General features: G+C 39.6%; 1 protein-coding gene across 8 annotated transcripts in view; it reads right to left on the minus strand.

The window, feature by feature from the left end:
- The window catches only part of OVCH1 (ovochymase 1), a 97,196-nt gene that overhangs the window by 62,710 nt on the left and 20,628 nt on the right, over positions 1-13,858 (minus strand). For all 8 annotated transcript variants that reach the window (XR_008712038.1, XR_008712045.1, XR_008712044.1 and 5 more), the window contains exons 9-11: positions 8,786-8,860; positions 7,168-7,348; positions 479-551 (exon numbers count right to left, since the gene is read on the minus strand). Coding sequence is in view for 5 of the 8 variants with exons in the window: in XM_055572951.1 (XP_055428926.1) it covers positions 479-551; positions 7,168-7,348; positions 8,786-8,860 (329 nt within the window). In the remaining 3 variants the exon portion in view is untranslated. The remainder of the gene's footprint in view (positions 1-478; positions 552-7,167; positions 7,349-8,785; positions 8,861-13,858) is intronic.

Genomic DNA, 13,858 nt, shown 5'->3' on the forward strand with positions numbered 1-13,858 from the left:
TCCATGAAGCACTTTCTGAGGAATGGAGGTCCTGGGAAAATTAGACTCTGTGGACCTGTGTACATGGACCTCAGTTTGCACTTCCTGACTCACTTCCCCTAATTCTCAAATTAAATGTGATCTCAAATTCTATCTTTAAATGTTGGTATAAATGATAAGTGTAAGGGGGCATTAGGAAATTAGTAACTAATCTCATGTTTTAGATAAATGTATTCCCTGAAAGTGAAAGTCGCTCAGTCATGTTTGACTCTTTGCGACCTCGTGGACTATACAGTCCATGGAATTCTCCAGGCCAGAATACTGGAGTGGGTAGCCTTTCCCGTCTTCAAGGTATCTTCCCAATCCAGGGATTGAACCCAGGTCTCCTGAATTGCAGGCGGATTCCTTACCAGCTGAGCCACAAGGGAAGCCCAAATGTATTCCCTGGCATGTGACAATTTAGAGAACAGGCGGAATGACCTTTAAAAACATTTCTCACCTGCTCAGTTGATTCCTTCAAGGTTCTGTCATGATCTCCAGCAACAATGGTCCAGAAGAGTGGATTGTTTTTCCTGGAGGAAGAACAAGAAAAGTTTGATATGAAAACATATTTTTCACCATTTGGTCTAACACTATAACATCCACTCTTCAGTCCAGCCAGGGGCCACCCACTACCTTGTCTGGAATCTTTGTGTAACCAGGGAAGCTGCACCATGCCTTCTGATCTGAGGACAAGTTCCTAATTGTCTATCTTGTCCCCTTCTTTTGTCCATAAAATGTTTTTGGAGCATTTATCAAACATCACCAGTTTATTTTTAAGTTGAGAAGGAAAAAATAAACCTAGAGCTTATTTTAATTTCATAGTGACATTAGGAATACATGAAGAAAATTACATTTCTAATGAGATCTATGCTTTACTGTTTAAAATATTCAAATACTATATTATAGGAATATACCTTTTAAATTATCATCTTTTATAAAATAATCAGAATTTATGAAACTAAGACTAATTTATCAATTCCTAAATAGGTATAATTCACATCTGATATCAGAGATTAGGACACTGACTACTTTTAAAGGGGAGAGGGCATAAAGGGGACCCCTAGGTACTGGCACCATTTCCTTTCTTGGTCTGGATGCTAGTTACATGGTTGTTTGCTTTGTATAAATTCCTCTAACTCTATTAATGTTTTGCACACATTTAATATACTTCAAAAAAAGTTTAAAAATTTGAATCTACATCCATTAATTTGCCACATCAAGATCTCCAGCTGAAAAAATATCCAAGGAAAGAGTCCCTCAATTGCCACAAATATATTATCACTGATTCTTCATTTTTCAAAACTGTCTCTTCAGTAAAAGTAAAGTTATGAAAAGTATTTTTTCAATACATTTAGTCAAAGAAGTTTCTTAATACAGGTAGGCATGTTCTCTCTAATCATAACCATGCTCATTTCAGTTCCTTGCATGATGAGTCTGACTCCCTGATGTGTTTCAGTGTGCCTTTACTAAGGGAGCCAACTCAAGTAAAGTGCCTGGTAAGTATACGGAGATAGTAACGACTCCATAATGGTAGCCGTTATCATTGTTATTATCTGTCATGCACTCTAATGGAAGGATCAACTTTATTTTCAAAGTCACTCTCTAAATCAATAAAGAAACTTATTTCTTAAAGCTGTTACTAAGGCTACTGCCCTAGAATCATACCCCTGCCCCTCCCTTGGATGGAAACCAATTGCTCTTATCTAAGGTTTGGAAGGAAGCTGCAAAGAGAAAAACAAGAACTGGTTAACCCTAGAAAGGGCTTTTCTGGTGGCTCAGTGATAAATGACCCACCTGCTGGTACATGGGACTCGGTTTCTATCCGTAGTCCAAGAAGATCTCACAAGCTGTGGAGCAAATAAGCCCACGTGCCACAACTTTTGAGCCTGCACTTTAGAGCCTGGGAGCCACAGCTACTGAAGCCTGAGAGCCCTACAGCCTGAGCTCGGCAATAAGAGAAGCCTCCGCAATGAAGAATCTGCATACTGCAATGAAAAGTAACTCCTGCTTGCCATAACTAGAGAAAAGCCCACATAGCAAAGAAGATCCAGCACAGCCAAAAATAAACGGTTAAAGAAATAAATGCATGCAGGTGTGCTAAGTTGCTTCAGTGATGTCCAACTCTTGTGACCCCATGGACTGTAGCCCACCAGACTCTTCTGTCCATGGGATTCTCCAGGTAAGAATACTGGCGTGGGTAGCTATGCCCTCCTCCAGGGGATCTTCCCAACCCAAGGATGGAACCCACACATCTCAGGTCTCTTACATCTGCTGCATTGGTAGGTGGGTTCTTTAACACTAGCATCACCTGGGAAGCCCAAATAAATAAATATCTTAAAAGGCAGCTTCTAAGAAAATAAAGAAGGTGGCTGAGACCAGAAAAAACCCACTGATTTAAGTTTGAGACAGATTCCAATGTACAACTGCAAAGTGAGTTTATTCCCCTAAATTAAGTTTATTTTTTAAACTTTTTATTTTATATCAGAGTATAGTCAATAAACAGTGTTGTGAGAGTTTCAGGTGGACAGCAAAGTGACTCAGATATACATTCATCCAGTCATTCTCCTCCAAACCCCTCTCTTACCCAGGCTGCCACATAACATTGAGAAGAGTTCCCTGTGCTATACGTTAGGATCTAAAATCCCACATGAGCATGAAGAAGAGTGTGGAGTCAACAAAAGGAGAACATGCCAGGTTTTTCCTACAAATAAAACAACAGTATCCAGCAACTTGCTAGAAATACAGATTCTCTGGCTCCACACCAGACTTTAAGTCAGAAACCTTCCAGACAAGTCTGGTATTTGCTAGGGCTAATACTAAGGGTAACCAGTGCTAGAGATGGTAGCACATGGGGTGTAGTACAATGTTGCTGTCAGTTGTCCTTATTGACTTTTGTAGCAATGTCAGCCAGCCTGGCATGTGGTGACCTTCAGCAAAAATGTCTCCAGATTTTGTACATTTCCCCAACTGGCTCATTCCATGCAGTAAACTTGCCTTCCCAATGGATTTGGGTATGCCCCTTCAATGGAGGCTGGAGCCCTGGATGTCCATAAGATTGATGAGGATGAGACAAGGAGAAGTAAGTTCTTGAAGGAATCAGCTGAAGGATTCCCAAAGACAAGGCATGAGTGAACATACTAATTCTTCACACTAGCATCCCAAAGCTTCTGGGTAAAGATATACACAGTTCCAACTTCAAAAAAGATATTTCTCTGGTCAAGTAAATTAGACAACTATACAAGTTAAAGAAAAAATGAGGTAACCTTTTCCACATCAATATAAGTATAAGGCACAATGTTTTGTGTATTATAAAACACTACATAAAATATATATGTATAAACATTAATATAAAATCAGATAATTAAAACATTCTTAATATTGATTACTTCTAGAGAGGAGGAATGGATTAGAGAAATGGAGAGGGTAGTTTAGATTTTACTTTATAACTTTATTTGAACTGCCTTTTTAAAAACAGTACTACTACTTTAGCAAAATTTTACAAAGAGAACAAGAAGGGTCACTAAAATTACATACAAATCTTTTTGTGGTTAACTTAAATAGTTCACAAACATTTATAGCTGACTGTGTTTATTAATCAGAGAAGGCAATGGCACCCCACTCCAGTACTCTTGCCTGGAAAATCCCATGGATGGAGGAGCCTGGTAGGCTGCAGTCCATGGGGTCGCTAAGAGTCGGACACAACTGAGCGACTTCCTTTTCACTTTTCACTTTCATGCATTGGAGAAGGAAATGGCAACCCACTCCAGTGTTCTTGCCTGGAGAATCCCAGGGGTGGGGGAGCCTGGTGGGCTTCCGTCTATGGAGTCGAACAGAGTTGGACACGACTGAAGCGACTTAGCAGCAGCAGTGTTTATTAATCTCAGCTGACTCATCAAGTTGAATATTTCACCTTGTAAAGAATGGTTCGGTGTGGTCTATATCTTGTTGCAAGGAATCAGTCTATGACATAAATTCAAGAATAAACTATTTGACAAGGGAGTCTGACAAAGCTTCTTCTGTGCCTCTGGCATCAGTACTAATAGCTGGTTTCTCCAATACTTTAATTTCCATTAATTAGTCAGCTGTGATTGAGGCTTTTCCATGGTACATAAAAATGCACTTTGATAGATTTCTTATAAAATGAATTCCTCCAAGGACTGGAGGATGCTAGAATGAACCATGTGGTTGAGTTGGAAATATCTGTATGATCTCATGTTTACCTTAATATAGGTACAGACAGAAAAATAGGTTTATGTAAACGAGTTTGTATGTCTACTTACATTTTCTAGCTCTGTTAGCTAAGAGGGGCTATAAGCAATAACAACACCCTAGTAGCAACTGGGATGCTCAGCACCCAGATTTTAACTTCTCGTGCAGCTTATGGGAGAAATGGCTGCTTCTAAGACTGAGAGGGGATACATAAGATGAACTTGGAGCATCTTTGTCCCAAAAGGGTGGTGGCATATCAAAAAGACAAGAACTTACAGTGCTCAAAACTGGAATACTCACCCTGAAAAAACTCACAGGGATCAAAGCTGGAGCAATTCAAGCAACAAAATAAATATGTAGTATTTACAAAAAATAAATGTCCTCCCGCCCATACTGGTTTAATACACAATTTAATAAGTAAAAGGAAAGTGAAAGTTGCTCAGTTGTGTCCGACTCTTTGTAATCCCATAGACTATACATTCCATAGAATTCTCCAGGCCAGAATACTGGAGTGGGTAGCCTTTCCCTTCTCCAGGGGGATCTTCCCAATCTAGGGGTAGAACCCAGGTCTCCTGCATTGCAGGTGGATTCTTTACCAGCTGAGCCACCAGGGAAGCTCAAGAATACTGGAGTGGGTAGCCTATCCCTTCTCCAGTGGATCTTCCTGACCCAAGAATCGAACTGGGGTCTCCTGCATTGCAGGTGGATTCTTTACCAACTGAGCCACTAGGGAAGCCCCAATAAAAGGAAGAGAAGAGGCAAATCTCCCATACAGAATAACTTTAATTTATGGAGAAAACTCTGCACTCAAGATGATAGAGCTTAATGCCCAATTGTTCGAGTGTGGGCTACCCTTAGCCACTTGCTTGCAAAGAATAAGTAAGAATGGGAGGAAGACGGAACTTAACAGTGGAGACATCTGGCAAATACCAGGTTAACATCATCAGTAAGAAATCATGCTGGTAGCATGTACCCTTCATATAATGTGATAAAAAGGACATGTCCCTCTGTGGATTTCCTGTGGAGTCCCAGAAAAACCATGAGAAAAATATCTGATGAATTCAAACTGAGGTACCTTCTACAAAACACCAGATGAGTACTCCTAAATACCATCAAGACCATTAGAAACAAGGTCTGTGAGACTCAGAGCCAAGAGGAGCCTAAGGAAACAGGACAACTAAATGTAACTTGGTGTCCCAAATGGCAGAGGGAACGACACAGACCTTGAGACAGGAACAAGCACAGCATGTTTGAGAAAAGGCCTGGGCTCATTGGGGACAAGCAAGAAAGGGTCAAGATGGACACATGGACAGGGCGTGGTTCTGGACTTTGTACGTTGGAATCATTTGGGGAGTATATATTTGTTTAGAAGAATAATTGATTTACAGTGTTGTGTTAATTTCTGATGTACAGCAAGGTGATTCAGTTATAAATATACATGTATTTTAAAAAATATTCCTTTCCACTATGATTTATCATAGGATACTGATATATATATATAACAGAGAATACAGTTCTCTGTGCTACACAGTAGGATCTTGTTGTTAGTCCTGGGGTGTATATAAATATACAGTGTCCAGAACCTGCCTACAAGTGTGATTAACTTAATCAGTCTGGACTGAAAATGAATTAATTATAATTATACACACCCACATGATAATCCATATGATATGCTATAAAGATAAAAGCAAATCACAGAGGAATATAAACTGTAATTGTTTTACATTAATACAGGGAAAACAAGACAACATACTGGTTTTAGGAATTCACAGATGTTAAAACCACTCCTCAAAAAGCAAAGAAATTATAAATGCAAAATTTAGCATAATGTTTATTTCTCTGGGAGGGGCACTGAGAGGCTTGATAAAGATCCTTCTTACACTAAATAGTAGGGCCATTCTTTAGACTACATGTTTATATTTTGTATATTTTTTCACATCATGGCATAGTTTACAATTTAAAAACATTGAAAGCTCAGTGATCAAGGTGGTGAGTTACCCTACTGTGTTCCCCACTGTCGTGATTCCACTTTAAGAGGAATGACACTAAATCAATCCAGGGTATAGAGCACTGCATGATGAGGGCTGTGGAGTTACAAATACTAGAACAGTAAGCATTCAGCGTAAAGATTAAGTTAAGGGTAATGTGAGAGGGATCTTCAAGTCTAGGAAGGATGATTACATGCAAGTAGAAAGAGACTGAATTCTTGTTTTCTGGAACTGCAGTAAATTTAGATTAATAAATTATTGCTATAGAGAAGCAGACTTGGGCTCAGCATAATAATCAAAGATGCCTGTAAATGGGATGAACAATTTCAAGATTTGATTTGCTTTTCTTCACTGACCTTGTTTAAAAAGAGGCTAGATGGACATAGGTCAGAAACACTGAAAGGAAGATTCATGCTTTAGAATCAGTCTGCATGGTTTTAGGAGTTACACAATTATATTTATGCCCTAAGTATGATACAAAAAAGGCTTCCCTGTAAAGAAGCCACCTGCCAATGCAGGTTCGAGCCCTGTGTCTGGAAGATCCCCTGGAGAAGGAAATGGCAACCCACTCTAGTATTTTTGTCTGGGAAATCCCTTGGACAGAGGAACCTGGCAGGCTATAGTCCATGAGGTCTCAAGAGTCAGACACAACTTAGTGGCTAAAACAACAAACAACATGATTATTATTGTTCAGTTACCAAGTCAAGCTCCTCAGTCCTTCACTATCTCCCAGAGTTTGCTCAAATTCATGTCTATTGAGTTGGTGATGCTACCTAACCATCTCATTCCCTGCTGCCCTCTTCTCCATTTGCCTTCAGTCTTTCCCAGCATCAGGGTCTTTTCCAGTGAGTTGGTTCTTCATATCAGGTGGCCAAGGAATTGGAGTTTCAGCTTCAGCAAACAACATGGTACATAAATACATTAATAAAATATCATCAGCCTCACTCACGATTGCACACAATGCGCTGCAGTCAGAATCCAAATCGAGTTGATGATGGCACCTCCACACTGGTGATTGCCGAGAAACCTCAAACCCACCTGCCATGGCCAACAGTGGGGGCAGGCTTCTACTCCTCCTGCAATTCTTCTAGAAAGCCGCTGGGGACTAAACAGAGGGATGCCACAGACACCTACAGCAAAAGAGATCAAACTAATGACCCATTCAACCGAAATAATTAAGAACACACCCCTCCCCAACATGTCTTGCCATAGTCAACAGTGGAAATTGGAGAAGGAAATGGCAACCAGTACTCTTGCCTACAAAATTCCATGGATGGAGGAGCCTGGTGGGCTACAGTCCATGGGGTCACAAAGAGTCGGACATGACTGGGTGACTTCACAACAACTTAACAACTAGTCAACAGTAGCAATTCCCAAACACCAGATGAGTTTCAAGAAGATGCAGATTCCTAAGACCCATCTCTGAAGAATCTGATTTTAAAAGCTTGCCTAGGTGACTCTGCTAACCAGTTAGGTTTTATAGGTACTGGCCTACAGAATTATGGGCTTCCCTAGTGGCTCAGTGGTAAAGAATCCATCTGCAATGCAGGAAGATCCTCTGAAGAAGGAAATGGAAACCCATTCCAGTATTCCAAGGAAAACCCCATGGAGAGAGGAGCCTGGAGGGCTACAGTCCATGGGGTTGCAAAAAGTCAGATATGACTTAGTAACTGAACAACAATAACTACAGAATTGTATTTATTCATTTATTTAACAAATACTTAATTAGTACTTGGTGTTATCAGGCACTGCTCTAGACATTGGTGATGTATCAGTGAATAGAACAGACAAAAATCCTGGCCCTCATGGATCTTACATTCTAGTAGGAAAATTCTGTTTGTTAGCAAAGGGTATGTGGTTTTTTATTATATGTTCTTATTTTATGTCTCTTCTCATTGTTTTAAACCATTTACCAATCCCCAGACATGCCAAATTTGCTTAGACATCCAAATGCCGTTCTCTTGTCTAGAGTACTGCTGTGCCTCAGATCAAATACTGTCTTCCCCATGAAGCCTTCTCTGACTCCCCTTCAAGCAGCAGACATCTTTCCTTCTTTATAGCTCCCTGTGCAACTTTCTATTACAAATCATCAACTATAATATATATAATACATGCATACAGAGCAATGAAAGATCATAATATTTAACATAACACTTAAGGTTATAATGAAATTAAAAATTAAAAGTGTGTTAAAAAACAAAACCAAAAAACTTTGCTTTCTCCCTTTGCCCCTAAATGCAAAATCATATTACAGAATCTGGAAAGATATTTTAAATATGAAATTTGCATATGAATAGATGAGGAAAAAAGATTGCTCTCTGTACCTCTTTCTTCCTTTTTTTTTTTTTAAATCTTTCTTCCTATCTTAAAGCTTAATTCTTCTTCCCTCTATTTATGGAGTCCATGCAAAAACCCAAACAGAATTCTAAAAATTTCATGAGCCTAAATATAAAACCCATTCTTCCTCACTGCAAAGTATTATCAAAGTAAGATGAGGCTTTTGAAAAGAGATATCTAGTTAAAGAAGAAAGATTAAATAGATCATAATCACATGGCTATCAACTCACCATATGGAATAACTTTTGCAGAAGATCTAGGATTGGTTTTGGGAAATGATGTTGATCCAATTTTGTTTAAAGAGTCTGTAGAGAAAAAAAAATAATTCAAAGTAGTTACAGTAGCCTAAACTAGCTGAGTCACTTGCTTATGCTGGTCAATCATAAAACCACTCTTAAGTTGATCTTTCAAATGCTAAATGCCAGATGCCATACATGTGATTTGGTTGTATACCTTTTAATATTCCTGCTGTTTTCTAAGCATTACCTCCTTATTTGGCCTCATGACATTACTCTTTAAAAAAAAAAAAAAATATATATATATATATATATCTATATATCTATATATATATATATATATATCTATGGTCATCTCTTCTCAATCTCAGTCTTTTTTTCAGGGTCTATTCTTTAGTCTTAAAAATATTCCATGAAAGTACTGTACATAGCTTTATTTGTACTCATTTACATATATATGACTTCCAAATGTCTCTCTTCAATCTAAATCTCCTTTCTGAATTCTAGATCTTGACTAGATCTAGAACTACAAATTCTAGGACTGCTGGATATGTCCATCTTGATCTCTCACAATCTCATAAAAGTCCGGGTATCTCAAACAGAATCCATTGATTTTAACAGTCAAGATGGTCTTGCAATGCTTCCCTGTATCATTTAATGTCTCTACCATCCATCCAGCCACTCAAGCTAGAATCCTGAAAATCATGCTGGAAATTTTCTTCATATACCTCCTCCCCTATGACATAACCAATCAAGCAATGTCAGAATAAACTCTTACAATGACTTGCTCACACTCTCCTTGCAAGTGAGTTTACCCCTAACCTCGATTGCCATCTTCTATGTTACCGCTAAGGTTTGAACTTTGGCTCTACCTCATGCCAGCTATGCATCTTTGGGAAAGTTAATGAACTCCTCTAAGTCTCTATTCCCTCATCTATGAAAAGCAGAAGAGTATACAAACCTTTTAGGTTTATTCTGAGGAATAAAGTAATACTGTATGTGAAGTGATTAGTCCATACCTGGTACAGGGTAAATAATCAATAAATATTAACTAGACAACCTATGTGACTGGTGATGGAAGTAAAGTCCAATGCTGTAAAGAACAATATTACATAGGAACCTGCAATGTTAGGTCCATGGTGTCACTTCAGTCATGTCCGACTCTGTGTGACCCCATAGATGGCAGCCCACCAGGCTCCCCCATCCCTGGGATTCTCCAGGCAAGAACACTGGAGTGGGTTGCCACTTCTTTCTCCAATGCATGAAAGTGAAAGTGAAGACGCTCAGTCATATCCGACTTTTAGTGACCCCATGGACTGCAGCCTACCAGGCTCCTCCATCCATGAGATTTTCCAGGCAAAAGTACTGGAGTGGGGTGCCATTGCCTTCTCCGGTTAGGTCCATGAATCAAGGTAAATTGGAAGTGGTCAAACAGGAGATGGCAAGCGTGAACATAGACATTTTAGCAATCTGTGAACTAAAATGGACTGAAATGGGAAAATTTAATTCAGATGACCATTATATCTACTATTGTGGGCAAGAATCCCTTAGAAGAAATGCAGTAGCCCTCATAGTCAACAAAAGAGTCCAAAATGCAGTTCTTGGGTGCAATCTCAAAAACGACAGAATAATCTCTGTTCGTTTCCAAGGAAAACCATTCAAATCACAGTAATCCAACTCTATTCCCCAACCGGTAATGCTGAAGAAGGTGACGTTGAATGGTTCTATGAAAACCTACAAGACATTCTAGAACTAACACCCAAAAAAGATGTCATTTTCATCATAGAGGACTGGAATGCAAAAGTAGGAAGTCAAGAGATATCTGGAGCAACAGTAAGTATGGAGTACAAAATGAAGCAGGACGAAGGCTAACAGAGTTTTGCCAAGAGAATGCACTGGTTATAGCAAACACCCTCTTCCAATAACACAAGAGGTGACTCTACACATGGACATCACCAGATGGTCAATATTGAAATCAGATTGATTACATTCTTTGCAGCTGAAGATGGAGGAACTCTTTACAGTCGGCAAAAACAAGACCGGGAGCTGACTGTGGCTCATGAACTCATTATTGAAAAATTCAGGTTAAATTGAAGAAAGTAGGGAAAACCACCAGACCATTCAGGTATGACCTAAATCAAATCCCTTATGATTATACAGTGGAAGTGACAAATAGATTCAAGGGATTAGATCTGATAGACAGAGTGCCTGAAGACCTATGGACAGAGGTTCATGACATTGTAGATGAGGCAGTGATCAAGACTATCTCCAAGAAAAAGAAATGCAAAAAGACAAAATGGTTGTCTGAGAAGGCCTCACAAATAGCTGAGGAAAAAAGGGAAACTAAAGGCAAAGGGGAAAAGGAAAGATACACCCATTTGAATGCAGAGTTCCAAAGAATAGTGAGGAGAGATAAGAAAGTCTTCCTCAGCAATCAAGGAAAAGAAATATAGGGAAAACAATAGAGTGGGAAAGACTAAAGATCTCTTCAAAAAATTTAGAGATACCAAGGGAACATTTCATGCAAAGATGGGCACGATAAATGACAGAAATGGTATGGACCTAACAGAAGCAGAAGATATTAAAAAGAGGTGGCAAGAAAACACAGCAGAACTATACAAAAAAGATCTTCACAACCCAGATAACCATGATGGTGTGATCACTCACCTAAAGCCAGACATTCTGGGATGTGAAGTCAAGTGGGCCTAAGGAAGCATCACCACAAACAAAGCTAATGCAGGTGATGGAATTCCAGCTGAACTATTTCAAATTCTAAAAGATGATGCTGTGAAAGTGCTGCACTCAATATGTCAGCGAATATGGAAAACCCAGGAGTGGCCACAGGACTGGAAAAAGTCAGTATTCATTCCAATCCAACAGAAAGGCAATGCCAAAGAATGCACAAACTACCACACAATTGCACTCATCTCACACACTAGCAAAGTAATGCTCAAAATTCTCCAAGCTAGGCTTCAACAGTATGTGAACCGTGAACTTTCAGATGTTCAAAGTGGATTTAGAAAAGGCAGAGGAATGAGAGATCAAATTGCTAACATCTGTTGGATCATCAAAAAAGCAAGAGAGTTCCAGAAAAATATCTACTTCTGCTTTATTGACTATGCCAAAGCCTTTCACTGTGTAGATCACAACAAACTGTGGAAAAGTCTTAAAGAGATGGGAATACCAGACCACCTTACCTGCCTCCTGATAAATCTGTATGCAGGTCAAGAAGCAACAGCTAGAACTGGACATGGAACGACAGACTGGTTCTAAATTGGGAAAGGAGTACATGAAGGCTGTATATTGTCACCCTGCTTATTTAACTTACATGCAGAGTACATCATGCAAAATTCTGGGCTGGATGAAGCAGAAGCTGAAATCAAGATTGCCGGGAGAAATATCAATAACCTCAAATATGCAGATGACACCACCCTTATGGCAGAAAGTGAAGAGGAACTAAAGAGCCTCTTAATGAAAGTGAAAGGAGAGAGTTATTAACTTGGCTTAAAACTCAACATTCAGAAAACGAAGATCACGGCATACGGTCCCATCACTTCATGGCAAATAGATGCGGAAACAGTGGATGACTTTATTTTTGGGGGCTCCAAAATTACTGCAGACAGTGGCTGCAGCAATGAAATTAAAAGACACTTGCTCCTTGGAAGAAGAGCTATGACCAGCCTAGACAGCATATTAAAAAACAGAGACATTATTTTGCCTATAAAGGTCCATCTAGTCAAAGCTATGGTGTTTCCAGTAGTCCTGTATGGATGTGAGATTTGGACTATAAAGAAAGCTGAGTGCTGAAGAATTGATGTTTTTGAAATGTAGTGTTGGAGAAGACTCTTGAGAGTCTCTTGAACTGCAAGGAGATCCAACCAGTCAATCTTAAAGGAAATCAGCCTGAATATTCATTGGAAGGACTGATGCTGAAGCTGAAACTGCAATACTTTGGTTACCTGATGTGAAGGCTGACTCATTTGAAAAGACCCTGATGCTGGGAAAGATTGAAGGCGAGAGGAGAAGGGGACAACAGAGGATGAGATGGTTGGATGGCATCACTGACTCAATGGACATGAATTTGAGTAAGGTCCAGGATTTGGTGATGGACAGGGAAGCCTGGCATGCTGCAGTCCATGGGGTGGCAAAGAGTTGGACATGACTGAGTAACTAAACTGAACTTACTGAGAAGAACAGGCAACTAGGGAATGAGAAGATTAGAAGGATGATATCAAGCAGGTGCTGTTTAACTAAGTTACTTGTCACATTCTGATATTCATTTGACTATGGAATTGATGGTTATTGCCTGATTTCATTGCCATTTTAAAATCTTGGTATCATTAACATTTGTTCAGGGCTTGCTAACCTTTTAACTTTCTCTTCTAGGTGATGAAAACCGAATAGAATTGCTACCAGGAGATAAGTTCTCCCTGTGATCATGGCAATGAACAGAACACATTTACTCTGAAGACCAAATGAAAGTGAACTGAGAGGTGGGCTCTTGCATTCAGCTGAACCAGTAGCAGAGTTGCTTTTCAAATTATCAGCTAGGTGGCTGATCTTGGACTAGAATGGGAGAGGGAGGAAGGAATGGAAGGAGGGAGGGATGGAAGGATGGAGGGGGGAAGGCTGGAGGAAGGGAAGGATGGAAGGAAGGAAAGATGGAGTGGGGGAAGGATGGAGGCGGGGAAAGGATAGAAGGAGGGAAGGATGGAGGGAGGGAGGGAACACTGTTTTCTGCAGCTCTGGGTCCTGGCCTTTAACAAATTTGGTTCTTCTACTAAACTACTTATTCTTGTAAGTTGTGTTTCCTTATGCCTCTTTATTCTTCAGAGGCTAACCTCTGTGCCATTTTCTTAAGCAGATGCTGCCCCCTTTTATGGCAAACCTTCTGGGTCCCTCAGAATTGAGGTCCTTAGACCTCTCCTCAGTGAGAACACAGTCCTTTGAGCTTATGTGAATTTCACCTTTAAAAAATTATTTAATTGGAGGATAATTACTTTACAATATTGTGATTGTTTTTGATATATCAACATGAATCAGTCATAGGCACACATGTGTCCCCTC

Source organism: Bubalus kerabau, chromosome 1, assembly GCF_029407905.1.
Source record: "Bubalus kerabau isolate K-KA32 ecotype Philippines breed swamp buffalo chromosome 1, PCC_UOA_SB_1v2, whole genome shotgun sequence".
Taxonomy (NCBI): Eukaryota; Metazoa; Chordata; class Mammalia; order Artiodactyla; family Bovidae; genus Bubalus; species Bubalus kerabau.